The sequence below is a fragment of the Humulus lupulus genome, chromosome X, assembly GCF_963169125.1.
Source record: "Humulus lupulus chromosome X, drHumLupu1.1, whole genome shotgun sequence".
Taxonomy (NCBI): Eukaryota; Viridiplantae; Streptophyta; class Magnoliopsida; order Rosales; family Cannabaceae; genus Humulus; species Humulus lupulus.
The window spans coordinates 32,630,912-32,644,308 of NC_084802.1; the positions used below are offsets into that span (position 1 = coordinate 32,630,912).

General features: G+C 35.2%; 1 protein-coding gene across 6 annotated transcripts; it reads right to left on the reverse strand.

Annotated features, from left to right (window-relative positions):
- Window positions 1-701: 701 nt before the first annotated feature.
- Window positions 702-12,512, reverse strand: LOC133807042 (putative acyl-activating enzyme 19). 6 transcript variants are annotated; one of them, XM_062245171.1, is made up of 16 exons: window positions 11,804-12,501; window positions 11,409-11,605; window positions 10,958-11,161; window positions 6,297-6,974; window positions 4,827-5,527; window positions 3,929-4,004; window positions 3,745-3,831; window positions 3,589-3,632; window positions 3,340-3,448; window positions 2,719-2,778; window positions 2,505-2,589; window positions 2,283-2,347; window positions 1,437-1,496; window positions 1,289-1,333; window positions 1,091-1,200; window positions 702-1,006 (listed from the first exon to the last, which is right to left on the reverse strand). In XM_062245171.1, the coding sequence occupies exons 1-16, from the start codon at window positions 12,384-12,386 to the stop codon at window positions 805-807; spliced, it is 3,306 nt and encodes a 1,101-aa protein (XP_062101155.1). In that variant the 5' UTR covers window positions 12,387-12,501; the 3' UTR covers window positions 702-804. The 6 variants fall into 6 exon arrangements, 4 of the variants coding, with proteins under 4 accessions (XP_062101155.1, XP_062101154.1, XP_062101157.1 ...); XM_062245170.1 differs by having other exon boundaries at window positions 6,297-7,007; XM_062245173.1 differs by lacking the exon at window positions 6,297-6,974 and having other exon boundaries at window positions 11,804-12,503.
- Between the last annotated feature and the right edge of the window lie 885 nt (window positions 12,513-13,397).

The following is a 13,397-nucleotide window of genomic DNA, read 5'->3' on the forward strand; positions in this document are numbered from 1 at the left end:
GGAAGGATAAAGAGATGAAGATGAAGAAAGAGAGAGGAGAAGAAGAAACTCAAACACAAGATGAAAAAGAATAATATATATTCATACGACAAAACTAGATGTTAATACTATTTTTCAAGTTTATTTTGATTTCTTCAAATTCTTCTAGTATTAAGTTTGCTAAATGACGTAATAAAAACCCAAAGAAAAAAAAATCATTGATCAAAATGAAAAATGAAAAGAATATCGTAATATCAAGTCTGAGTCGGGCACATAAACAAATATTAAAAACCCACATGCATATAATTGGATAACCGCACCATTAGTTGCAAAATTAATTAAATTCAGCCTATATAATATTGTTGGTAGAATGACCACGTTCATCTTCATCTGAAACTTGAATCTTATAACCCAAATTGCAAATGTCTTGTTAGGTTATCAATAATTCATTTACATTTGAATGTTGTTATAAAATACCAAGTACTGCCAGGTACATCAGTGTGTGCAATTTGTGCTTGTGTACGTGCATTTTGTGTGTATAAAAAGTGTATGTGCATACTTTTTAACTTGAACAAAAACTTTTAACCAGATTACAAAAAAAAAAACAACTTTAGAATTTTTTTCAAAAACAAAGTGACCAAAATGGTAGAATATACGTTGGGCAAAAATACCAAAAGATGGTTTTTTTTTTTCATCTTTTCATTTCAGGTATTTTGTACGTATGTATAAATCATATGTGACTCCTTTTTTTCCCTGTGTAATGCAAAAATACGGCTTTTGGGTACAAGTCTTAGCTATAAGCTCATCAGAATTATGATTCAAAATTCACATGATAACATCAAGACAATGCACATAATCGTCCCTGCAACCAACAAAAATTCTTCCACCAACCATGACAGGCGAGGAAAACACATCTCCTTCAAGGTCATGCCTTGCAACTTCCTCAACATCATCCGCTTCTCCACGCGCTTCCATCTTCACTCGAAGCAAAATTACACTTCCAGAGCTAGAACATACACAAACCAACCTGCAAAATCATTTAAGAATGTCCATATGAATGTGGGGGGTTTTGTTTTAAGCTAATCCTCTCTAACTTGGCGTTTATTTTTACCTGTCTGATAAAAGAGAAGAATCCGATGTCAAACACAGGTGCTCGTCAACGTATGCAGATGCAGTAATTGGATTTCCAACATTGTATTCCCATAGTATTGTACCCTTTTCCTGGATTTAGGCATTCGTATCAATGTGCAATTTTCACAGATAACATAAATAATATCGAAAGACATATCAGATGAACACTGCAACTTACTTGTTCAAATGAATATATACTTCCATCTCTAGAGCATATGAGCACCTACAGAAAGATTACAAAGACAGTTAAAGTTAAGACATCATGGTCATTGTCATTTTATATTCAGTTAAACTTGTCCTTTAAGGAAATAAATTTTAAAACATACTTGAGAAGGAAGAGTAGAGCATATGGTGGCTCCAGCAAATATTGGACCGCAAATTTTATACTGAAATAATAACATTGACATCATCAATAAGAGAAGGAATTTTAATTAGTATAATGAAAAATAAGTATGAAGAGGCAACACGATAAAATCATAGTAGAGTAGACTTGCAATCTATGAATTTAACTTTGCTCCACCCTACCATCAAACCACAAGCTTTCAGCTTTCATGTCTAGTAAGCATGCCATACTAAATCAATTCGTATTAGAAATTCGTTTCATGTAAAAGTTTTTCATGATAATGTAGAGTTCCTATAGACCATCTTGAAGAATTGGATTTGGTAGATGTCATAACATCTAATACATTTGATCAAATATTCAATTAAAAAATAATGAATCACATACAAACTTATGGAATGGTGTAAAGAGTTAACAACTCCTATACCCCTTATATCTTTCAATACTCTCCCAGAAGATTACACAAACGCAAGAAGATTTATATAGTATGTTAAATGAGATGCTACCAGAGAAAGAGAAAACCAAATATTGATTCTTAAACTAAATATAAATATTTCAATTGAAAAACTCGGTGGTGGAGAAACTAGTAGACATTTTTTGTTGTAAAATAAATTCATTAAAAAACAATCAAAGGACTGAAACTATGACAGACAGATTTTAATATACTGCAGTGGTACATGCCCAAAGGGCTGCAATGCTGATAGATACACTGATAAACAAGTGTTTTCAGCAGATTCAAAAAATCATCCATAGTGTCAAAGATTGAGTAGCTATACAAACTAGACTTTAGAATTTGGATTTTTATTTTTAAACAACTAGAATTGTATTGTACCTTCCAAATTTTGGATCCACTTGAATCCAAAGCTATAACATGTCCATCAACCAAGCAACATATAACTGCATTTGTAAAAAAACATCACAAGATTTCAACAAGAAAGACAACAACATAACAAAAGTGCTAACAATTAAACTATATGAAATTGTGCGTCAGGAATTTTCAAAGATACAAACAATAACTAGATGAACAGAAGTCAAATAATACAAAATAACATACTATTTCCAGTCAGAGAACTCATGGCAAGAGATCCAAACACTGGCACTTCTAATTCATGCAGCCACAAGATATTAAATGGCATAGCCTACATTGTGAGAAACAGAACCTATATATCAACAAAACACCTTAACTAAACTAAATAGATGGAAAAGGAATTAAACAGTAATGGTTTATTGTTGGTCAATATATTCATTAGTCAGCAATCCATTTTTACCTTTATTGATATTGCTGTTATCCGACCACTAGTAGAAGCTATATATAGTGTATCATTGACCTGCAAGACAATTATATAAAGTACATAACACTTCTTAAATTGAAGACAACTCAATAAACTGCAAATGATTGGTTTAATTTTAATTTTATTTAAAACACTTATTTTGTTCCTTCTTTCATTTTCATTCCATGATAGCACTATACAAAGAATCAAAAAAATGAAACTAAAATAAAAATAAATATGGACAGATGCAATAATATCAATTATATCAGTCCAACAAACATCCTACAACTTGCTTAACCTCTTGTGAAGTAGTGAAACATAATAAATCTTCAAATTAGGTAGACTCTGAAGCTAAAAAGAAAGCTACTCAATTGAGAAAACAAATTCAACATTGAATGACAACACAGATTCAAATTATACAAAGACATGTCATGTTATTTATTTTATTTTAAAATGGCAGTCATGAACGTAGTCAAGAAATTAATCATCGAATTATATAAGATAAAACAAAATATTCAACTCCAAAGTTGGTTAGAAAGAAACATGACTTTGTCTAATTGTGCTCACTGCTTAGAGCAAAATTTGACAAGCTAATTAGCCAATGACTGTTAAATTTACCTTATCAATCACGGGTGATCCAAATATACTCCCACCACATGAAACCTTATAGAGACAACAATAATTAATGTAATCGAGAGCATATAAATTATGGTCATGTGATCCACACCTACACATAGTTTTAGGACATATTAATTTTCTCTTCAATTAGAAAAAATCAAAGGAAGAAATTGCTCCATTAGGTCCTGTAACCACAAGTCATGGAGCAATAATGATTAGTCATAATAGAAGTAAAAGAAAAAATATTACCAGACCAATTGCCTTTGAATGTCAACAACTGGTTGCGACTTAACCTTTAGAAAATGGATTAATTACGGGTTAGACCAATTAAAGAAATCCATAACCAGATAAACATAACATAAGAACATATGAAATTGAAATACTTAAGCATATGAACGATCATACCTCACCAGTAGTTTGGAATGTCCAACAGATACTGCCATTTGAAAAATCAAGAAAATATAATTTCCCTTTGTAGCATCCAACTACAACCTAAAAGAGTAAAACCATGAGAAAGTGATAAAACAGCTCCATAAGAAAAGATCAAACGGAGTCATAAAGCTCATTTGCAGAAGAATTTTAGTATAACCTGAGAAAAGTGACCAAGAATAGTTGCTGAACATTCAATCCGTCCTTCCAGCTGGATCCTCCACTGGACATAACCACTAAACCAATTTACATGATTACACAATTCTATCTCTCAAGCTGCACATTATATATATTTCTTGAAATTGCTTAGTGTAAATAAAATTATATTGCTGGAAAATGACTCGACCTACTAAGGTTGTCTATGCTAATTTTCAATCAACTAATAGTCGATGCTTAAATTTTCTGTTGTACATGTATTTGTTGTTGTCTTATGGAGACTTTTTTCTCAACTTATTCAGCAATGCATCTGCTTCCCATCTAAAACCACATCAGTAGTCAAACATGACCAATCCCAATACAAAGAAGGTAAGAGTTCAACCACGAAATGAAATATAGAGTGAAGAAGAAGAAGAAAGAAAAAAAGATCTCATTTTTCTTTATCTAGTTATATTCAAGATGGTTGGGAGACCATGTATTGTATTTATAGCTAACTGATCATCTATGCCAGTTAGACGACTGCATCCATCTTACTTTAGAAAAACTAGGAACGAGAGGAGAATTTAGTTTAGTATGAGAGGAGAATTTAGTTTAGTATGAGACGATTTAGCATTATCACAGACAAAAAAAAAATCTTATTTTTCTCCGCTTTTTCCCTCAAATCTCTTTTTCCTTGAAAAAAAAAATCCAAAAGCAGCCCTAGAGTTTTAGAATTTAAAATGATAAACACACTTGAACAAATCTCTACTCTGAAAAAGAATAAGAAAATTCCCTTACATGGAACATCAAAATGTGAAAAATAAAATTTTCCGGAAAATGCACAGAGCACAGCTCGTGATGAAAATGACAATAAATATTTACACAATCCTGTATAAAAGTAACATAAAAAGTACAGGCCTTACCTTCTGACATTAACGCACAAAAATTCATGCGAGTGAGATCCAATAAACAAGTAGATGCCAGGGCTTCTAAACACTATAAGTGGGGATGCATCAACACAAGATCCCAAGTAAACTTTCCATAACTCTTGCATGAGAAAATTTTTGTTCCTTGAGACTTTCAGGCAGGTTGCTTGATGAATTTCATCCATCTTATTGTCATATTCATTCATCTTGTTATAACATTCGTATAAAACATTGTTGCACCGGCTGAATGAACACGAAAAGCATGTTGAAGCAGTATTCCAGGGATAGAAATTAAGTGGAGTAAGGCCCTCCGAAGTAACATTTACATTTGAATCCAGCTTCAAGCGTTTAGAGGTAGCAGCATGAATTTCATCCTTTCCATGATGGGTTCCCAATAATTTAAGCCCTGAGTTATTGTTTGCAGGATTAGGAGTCTTAGAGTGAACAGCATGAAACAGTTTCCTTTTTTCCTGTTTCAAATTCATCTCCCAATTGACATCTTTTCCCAAGTATAGTTCTGATCTCTTCCTCTCAAGAAGAGTAGTACAAAGTTTAGATGGACTTGGAAAGTAATAAAGCAATCTCATATCAACTCCAAGGTTATTAGAAAGATGTGCAGCAGCAATAGAGTTTCCACCCATCATAAAGAAATCATCATCATCAGAAACCTCTGCAACCATTAATACATCACAAAAGGCCTGCAAAAGACCCATTTAGAAGGACTTCTGTTAAGAATTCTTAAAAGTAAAATGTTCACATTTTTCAGCTAACAATTGATAAGCATGAGCTACAAAAATAATTGCTACTAAACAGGATAACATAACAGGTTTAGTCTTTCTTCTATCGGTTTGTATTTCCAATGCCAAAAAATTTAATATTTGAAGAGTCAAATATAGTCAATCCTATCAATCTCCAATTAAAACCTTGACCAAGGATCACCTAAACCAAATTTTTTTTTTTTTTATATTTCCACAGGAGGCAATGCGTAGAAACTAGTTTACCCCGCATAGATATTTAAAAAAAGGGGGCTTGATTACTCTAGTAAAGATAATATTCAACATTTTTAAGACATGTAATTTTTGCAATTATTTCAAGTCTTTATTTTATTCTACTTTATTTTACTGGTTTAGGGGAAGGGAACACAATAAAAGTAAGCTGTAGAATTTGAACCTGGATCACACACTCACACATCCAACCACCCAAGTTAACCTCAAAGGCCACAATTGCCATTTACAACACTTTATGGATAAACAAATTTTGTTGGAGCCTTCTAACCAACTATGTTTAACCCCCTTCTATTTAAAAGTTAAAACTTCTTCCCTTAGTAAAAGGAAAATGGTGAGAAAAGGTCAATCAGGGCTTTATATCTACCGCTTAGAACTGCATATATGCTATTACAATTACTACAAGATAGATAGTAAATAAAGTGCGCAGTGAAAATGATTATTTTGGAGGGAGAAAGGAAACCTTTTTAATAACTGCCATTAGGTCAATATTTTCAACATCACCAACCTCATCCTTGACATGATTTTCCATAAATTCAGAAGACATTGAATCATAATCAACTTTTCCACTAGATGTAATTGGAAATGCTTCCGAGAAAATGAAGTAGTTAGGGACCATTGCTACTGAAACTTTGTCAACCATCCAACTTTTGATATGAGATCTTAACATTCCATTGTTTTTGTTCTTTTGTAAAATTACATATGCTACCAGTGACAAAATCTCTCCTTGAATTTTATTGGTGATTACTGCACAATCAACTATGTCTGGATGTTCCCTTAATGTATCTTCAACCTCCTCTAAAGCAATACGTTGTCCATTCAATTTAATAATCCGATCTTTTCTGCCTAGAAACACTAAGTCGCCACCTTCAAGCCTTTTAGCAAAATCACCTGTCCTAAAATACAAACCATGTTTATCTGCAGAAATGCAGTTGACATAGTCGTGGGGCAATTTTACTTGGTCCAGAGACATAAACGTAGAATCAGAATAGTATCCAATAGAATTACAAATACCAGAAACATATATTTCTCCTTGATTGGGCATGCCATCATCACCAACAAGAACCACTTCACAATTAGCAATAGGCATCCCAATTGGAACACTTGTCAGTGTCTCAGACTCCAAAATCATAGGCAGCCTCTTGCAATCAAAATAAGTACAATCACCAGATATCTTGATTTCAGTAATTCACATGTTAGACACTAATCATGAACACAAAGAAACATAGCTCTTAATATAAATAATATCATATGAAAACATGAATAACTAAATCAAAACACTAAATGACATCAGGAACAACTAACTTTCTACATTAGTCCAATGTTTCTTCTTAAAATATCGGTAATTATATAAAAGGCTACTCACCAAGTGAATTTATAGCTTTCAAGGACCTTTATTAATCAATTACCCACAAAATAATCATATATAATTGTAGGATTTTGGGATTAATTCTTCTAGTTTGACTTTATTGAAGAATAGAAAGGCCAATATATAGGCAGATTACAATGTACAAGATAGCTAAAAAGGAAAGAAATAAATATTACAACCTATGCTTAGTTGTACAACACACCCTAGGTATTTACACATATGCTATCACTATTTCTACACTCCCCCTCAAGATGAGTTGTATATGTTATACAAACCCAGCTTGGAATTAAATTTTTCAAAACTCATTCTTGGTAGGGCCTTTGTTAGGATGTCGACAATCTGTTTCTTTGTGGGAATGTAGTTTAGCTCAATGACCTTTGAATTTACTTTCTCAAAAATGAAGTGTCGGTCTATTTCAACATGTTCAGTTCTATCATGGTGACCCGGATTCTTAGCAATGTCGATTGCAGCTTGACTATCATTGTACATCTTAAATGACTCAAGAGAGTCAATTCTCAACTCATTCATCAGCCTTTCGCGACCAACCGAGCCTTGAATCTGTTGATACTCCCATCTGAGTTATACTTGACTGTGAAAATCCACTTACAACCAACTGTTTGCTTTCCTTGAGGTAATTCAGTAAGAACCCAAGTACCATTTTTCTCAAGAGCATTGATTTCTTCATCGACTGCAATCTTCCATTTAGGATCTTTCAAGGCCTCAAAAATGTATTTAGGATCTTTCAAGGCCTCATAAATGTCTGTAGGAATCTAAATAAGATCAAGGGAAGAGATAAAGGCTTGGTACATAGGTGTTAGTTTCCCATAAGCAACATATTTCTCTATTGGGTGATTAGTACAAGTTCTAACACCCTTTCGAAGAGCAATAGGCAGGTCAATGTCATCAATAGTAGGAGAAACTAACTCACGAGTCATAGAATCCTTACCTTCATGATTTTCAAGGTCGCGAGAGCTCGGATGAGTGTTTGAACAGTCATTGTCTTGCATGTTGACCTCTATATTCCCAACTTTTCTCCTGCTATAAACATGAACTTCTTTGTTACCTATATCAAATTGTGCTTGAGTTTGAAGTGGTGGTACGTTTGAAAGAGTGTTTGGATTTTTATCGGAGGAAAGTAATGTGGGAATGACGTGGGAATGACTATAGGAAGTGAGGAGGACGGGCTGCATGTGTTTTCTGGGCTGAGATTTGGTTGGATAGGCAAAGAATAAGGCAAGGGAGAACCAGTTGACTGTGACAACACCGGTAAGGGTTGAGCAATTTGATGATGTTCATGTGTCAAGACATTAGGTTGAAGAAATGCAGCCTGATGATCCTAAAGAGTTTCCCAAAGATGATATTCCTTTGAATGCTCCCCTTGAATACCAGGTTTGTGAAAGAAATATTGGTTTTCAAAAAAGGTGACATCCATAGTGTTATAAACCCTCTTTGTATCCCTTTTGAGTGCCGGAATAGCCGATGAAGAGACATTTGTGAAACTATGAATCAAGCTTTGTTCTTTTGTGATCATAAATATGGACAAAGGCAGTATAGCCGAAGACTTTGAGTGGAAGATTTGAGGAGAAAGTTGAGATATGAGAGAATGTTGCGAGTAACAGATTTCTTGGGGTTTTGAATTGTAATACTCGGTTAGGCATACGATTTATGAGATAGGTGACTGAGTACAACCTCCCCCCCCAAAACTGTTTAGGAACATGATTTGAAAACATGACTGATCTAGAAACTTCAAGAAGACATTTGTTTTTCCTCTCAGCCACCCCGTTTTGCTATGGGGTATCAACACATGAACTTATGAACAATCCCTTGCTCTAACAAGTACAGACCAAGAATGGAGTTAAAAAATTCCTTCCCATTGTCAGTTTTCAAATTTTGGATTTTTTGGTTGAATTGATTTTGAATCGTGGAAATTTTTAAAGATAGAAGCAATTTCTGATTTTTCTTTCATGAGAAAAGTCCATGTTGTTCTAGTGTGATCATCAATAAAGGATACGAATCATCTAGATCCATTGATATTTGTTTCTCGTAAGGGACCCCAAATATCATTGTGTATCATTGAAAAAGGTTTTAAGGGTTTGTAAGAAAAACTCGGATAAGAGTTTTAAATGTGTTTAGCAAGTTGACAGGCTTCACAATGAAAGAATTTTGGTCGTTTGTGGATAAATAACTAAGGAAAGAGTTTTTCAAGATAACCAAAATTTGGATGTCCGAGGCGAAAATGCCACAACATGATATGATTGTCATTCGAAACAGACACAGAATGAGAAACAGAATTGAAATGGTTACCACAACTTGATTTGTGAACTTGTTTACTTTTAGGAGAATCCTTGAGAATATAGACTCCATCATGCATTTCAGCACTGCCAATCACCTTCGCCGAGCCGACAACCTAGAATTCACAAAGATTTGGATAGAATTTAGTCACACAATTCAAGCCTTTTGTGAGTTTGCTTATTGAAAGAAGATTGCAACTTAATTTAGGGACAAATAGAACTTATAAAAGGAGAAGATCATCTGATAATTTTACAAAACCAATCTCTATCACTTTTGAGAGGGATCCATCGACAATTCTGACTGTGGGGCAATGAGCACATTGTTTGAAGGTGGTGAAGACTTATAAATCACCTGTCACGTGGTCGGAAGCCCCTGGAACCACTATCCAAAGACCTTTGTTGATGGATGCAGTGAATGTGTGAGAGGAAGAACCTTGATGACACATTATACTGACATTTGCCTCAATTGTATATGGTCGTGGCTACTGCATAAATTGTCGAAGAGGGTTCGGAGGTGTTTTGAGAGGTGACAAACTTTGTTCCTTTGAGATGTGGCTGACTTTGTGATGGTTGGTAGAGGGCTCCCATGAAGTTGAAACAAAATTCTGAGATTCATTGGTTGAGATTGAGCAGCCATGAAATTTGGAGATTGGATATACATGATGAATGGGGCAGCAAAGAAGGGTGTATGAATGGGCAGCGGAAAAAAAAGATGTTGATGAACTCAAGATAGATGGAAAAAACTTAACACGAAAATGCAACTCTTTGATGAAATGGTGGGAGAACCCGAGATGAAGAGCCACAGCCGAAGCACCGAGGAGGAAGACGCCGGAGAAAGGTGGCCAACGGCGCTGTCACGCGCCTACATGCGCGCTACATGCGCGTGCACGTGGGAGAAGACGCTAAGGAGTGTGGCGGCCCGTGTGACTCATGCGCCACTCTTCTGGACCCCGAACTTTGGGGGTTTGGCGATCGGAGATGGGGCAAGCTTTCTGGGTAGGAGGTGAGATGAGAAGACAACTCTAAAAAGGATTTCTAAGTTTTAGCCTCAAAGAACTAAACCCTAATTTTTTTTTTTAAGAAATGGGTGAAAAAAAAATTGAAAAGATTTCCCAATTTTGGACTACAAATGCTCTGGTACCATGTAAGTTTTTGGGATTAATTCTTGTAATCCGATTTTATTAAAGAATGGAAAGGTCAATATATAGGGAGATTACAATATACAAGATAGCTAAAAAGGAAAGAAATAAATATTACAATATATGCTTAGCTGTACAACAAACCCTAGGTATTTACACATGCTATCACTATTTCTACAATAATATGAACTACTCAAGAGTGACAGGGCAGAAGGAATAAGAGAAAACGGAAACACTTATCTTAACAATTTTGTGAAACCAAACAACAAAACTTCACATCATTAATTGGATTATCATTATGCAAAAAATATAATCAAATTCTAACCTCTGTACTGCCGTAAAAATTCAGAACAGCGGTCCCTGGTAATATCTTCGACAGCATTTCCCACAATGATATTGGCAGAACTTCACCACTTAGTACTAACAATTTCAATGAACTTAGAGCATGGATATTGTGCTGACTTTCCAAAGCAGGAAGAATTGTTCTAATTAATGATGGAACAGCATTAAGTCTATTGATAGAATATGCCTACAAGAGCAGAGCAACTACTGTTTATGAGATTAAATAATAGACAAAACACAATATATATATATATATATGCATACACATTACATAATCAGTGCAGCATACTTCCAGACTCAAAACAGCAATAATACTAACAAAAGTAAAGAACTTTCAATCGTAAGTTAAACACTAAAAAGATTAGAACTGACCAAGAAACATGAGCCATCAAGTTATAAATCTATGATTTTACATTATTTACTAACAAGCATACCTGTATAAAATCAATAATAGAAAACAAATTTGCTTTGAGCTGGTTGAAAGGAGGAATGACCAACGTACAAGCAGTGAGAAGAGCACTAAAGAACTCTTGCAAGTGGTCGACAAAGCTTATTGACGTCTTGAACAACAAAGTTTCATCTCCATTCAAGGGATACAATTCTTGCATCCATAAGAACCGGTTTAGAAGCCCTGCAAAAATTGTTCCAAAATTTGTTATTGAATGACTTAATGTGTTTGGATATTGATAGACCAGACCAGTTTAACATCATTATCAAGCACAACACATTTTCACATAAGCTAATCCACAAAGTAAACAAGTTAAATTCATAACTTTTCTATCAAAACAAAAGGTTCGCCATTACAGTTTATCTTTAGTAAAAGTGTCACCTTGCTCAGTTCCACAAACACCTTTGGGTTTTCCTGTCGAGCCCGAAGTGTACATCACATAACAGAACTGCCTCAGTCTCCCATTCTCACACGGCCATGCCAAGCCTTGAGGATCTCCACCTCCTCCGTCTTCTTCTAACGAAAACCACAGAACAGGACACGTGGCGGACTCCGCCAGCCAATTCGACCCCGACTCGAAACCAAAAGGAGACTTACTCGCAATAACAAGATCGACATTCGAAGAAGCCATGGCGGAAAGAACCCTAGCCTTCGGCCAGGAAGGGTCCAAAGGCAGAAAAGCTTCACCGCACCTCAGCACGGCCAGTACCGACGCCACGTATTCCGCTGAGGGCGGTGCGTATATCCCGACTATTCTGGGTCCCGACGAAGAGGCGATGGATGAGCGCAGACGGGAGGCGAGAGAGTTGACAGAAGCGAGTAGGTGGGAGTAGATGAAGCAGCGGTGGCCATGATTGGGAAAGCGAGCGTGAATGAGGGCAACGTTGTTGGGGTTGTGGGAAGCTGCTTTGAAGAATTGGTGAGAAATGCAGCAAGAGCGGCTTCTGGTTTCGTCGCTGCTCATGGAAGACGACGACGATGAAGAAGAATTGGACCGTTGTTTTTCATAAACGACAACTAAAAGTTCAGTGCTACAACATACGAAATGTATTGATTTTTTAGGCTATTTAAAAATTTTGGCCACAACTATGACTTATACAGTATGCCCTTCATTTTTTCTCATTTGTGAACTATTCACATATATGACTTTTATCAAGGTTAGTCTAAATATGGCTAACGGATTGTTACAGGCCATATCAGTCACATGTCTAATTTAAGATATATTTTTTTTTTTTAATTCAAAAAAACTTATTTTCTTAAAAATAATTAAAATTAAATTCAGAAAAAAAAAAAAACTAAACAAATCTAGAAAAAAAATGTTTTTACTTTTTTCTTCCCGTTCTTCCACCTCTCTCTCTTTCTTCATTTTCTTCTTCTTTCTGCTTCTGTTCTTCCAACAGATTTGGGCACTGCGATGATGGATATTGGCACTGCGATGGTGGAGGAGCTCACAAGCATATCTGAAACCCGATGCCAGTTCTGAAACCATTGAGATGTGCGAGATTGATTCGCCTCCTTTGCAACAAATCTAAAGTTCTGTAGGGATCGCAAAGGCTGGGTTCAGACGGAGTCGGGGACGATGAGATCACAAAGGTTGGATCAAAATATGGGTTGAGGACAGGTAGATATGGAGAGATCTGAATGTTGTTTGATTACTAATAACTTGTTAAAGTCACCACCGACTTTAATAGTTCTAGAATTTCATAGAGATAATATAATAGCTAGATGTTTCTAGCATTTTGGGCCAAGCCCATTGAAATATTAGTTTATCTAAGATGTATAGAAAATGGTCATGCTTTGTAGAAGCTTCAAGAGTTTTTAGTCATACAATTTGCTAGAAATTTCTAGCATATAATAGTCGGTTGTGGAAACTGACTTTAGAATAGTATAAGTAGGGACTTTGGGTCCCTTGCAAGTGTGCCCAAATTTGTAGCAAAGTAAGTGTTCCAAAAGTGTAAGTAAGTGAGTACTAAAT

Excerpts from the sequence above, each read along its gene's own strand:
- LOC133807042 (XM_062245170.1), bottom strand. The coding sequence starts at position 12,386 with ATGAGCAGCGACGAAACCAGAAGCCGCTCTTGCTGCATTTCTCACCAA. Across the intron at positions 2,779-3,339 it reads GATCACCCGTGATTGATAAG|GTCAATGATACACTATATAT; the intron begins GTAAATTTAACA and ends ATTGTCTTGCAG. Across the intron at positions 1,007-1,090 it reads TCTTCTCTTTTATCAGACAG|GTTGGTTTGTGTATGTTCTA; the intron begins GTAAAAATAAAC and ends ATGATTTTGCAG.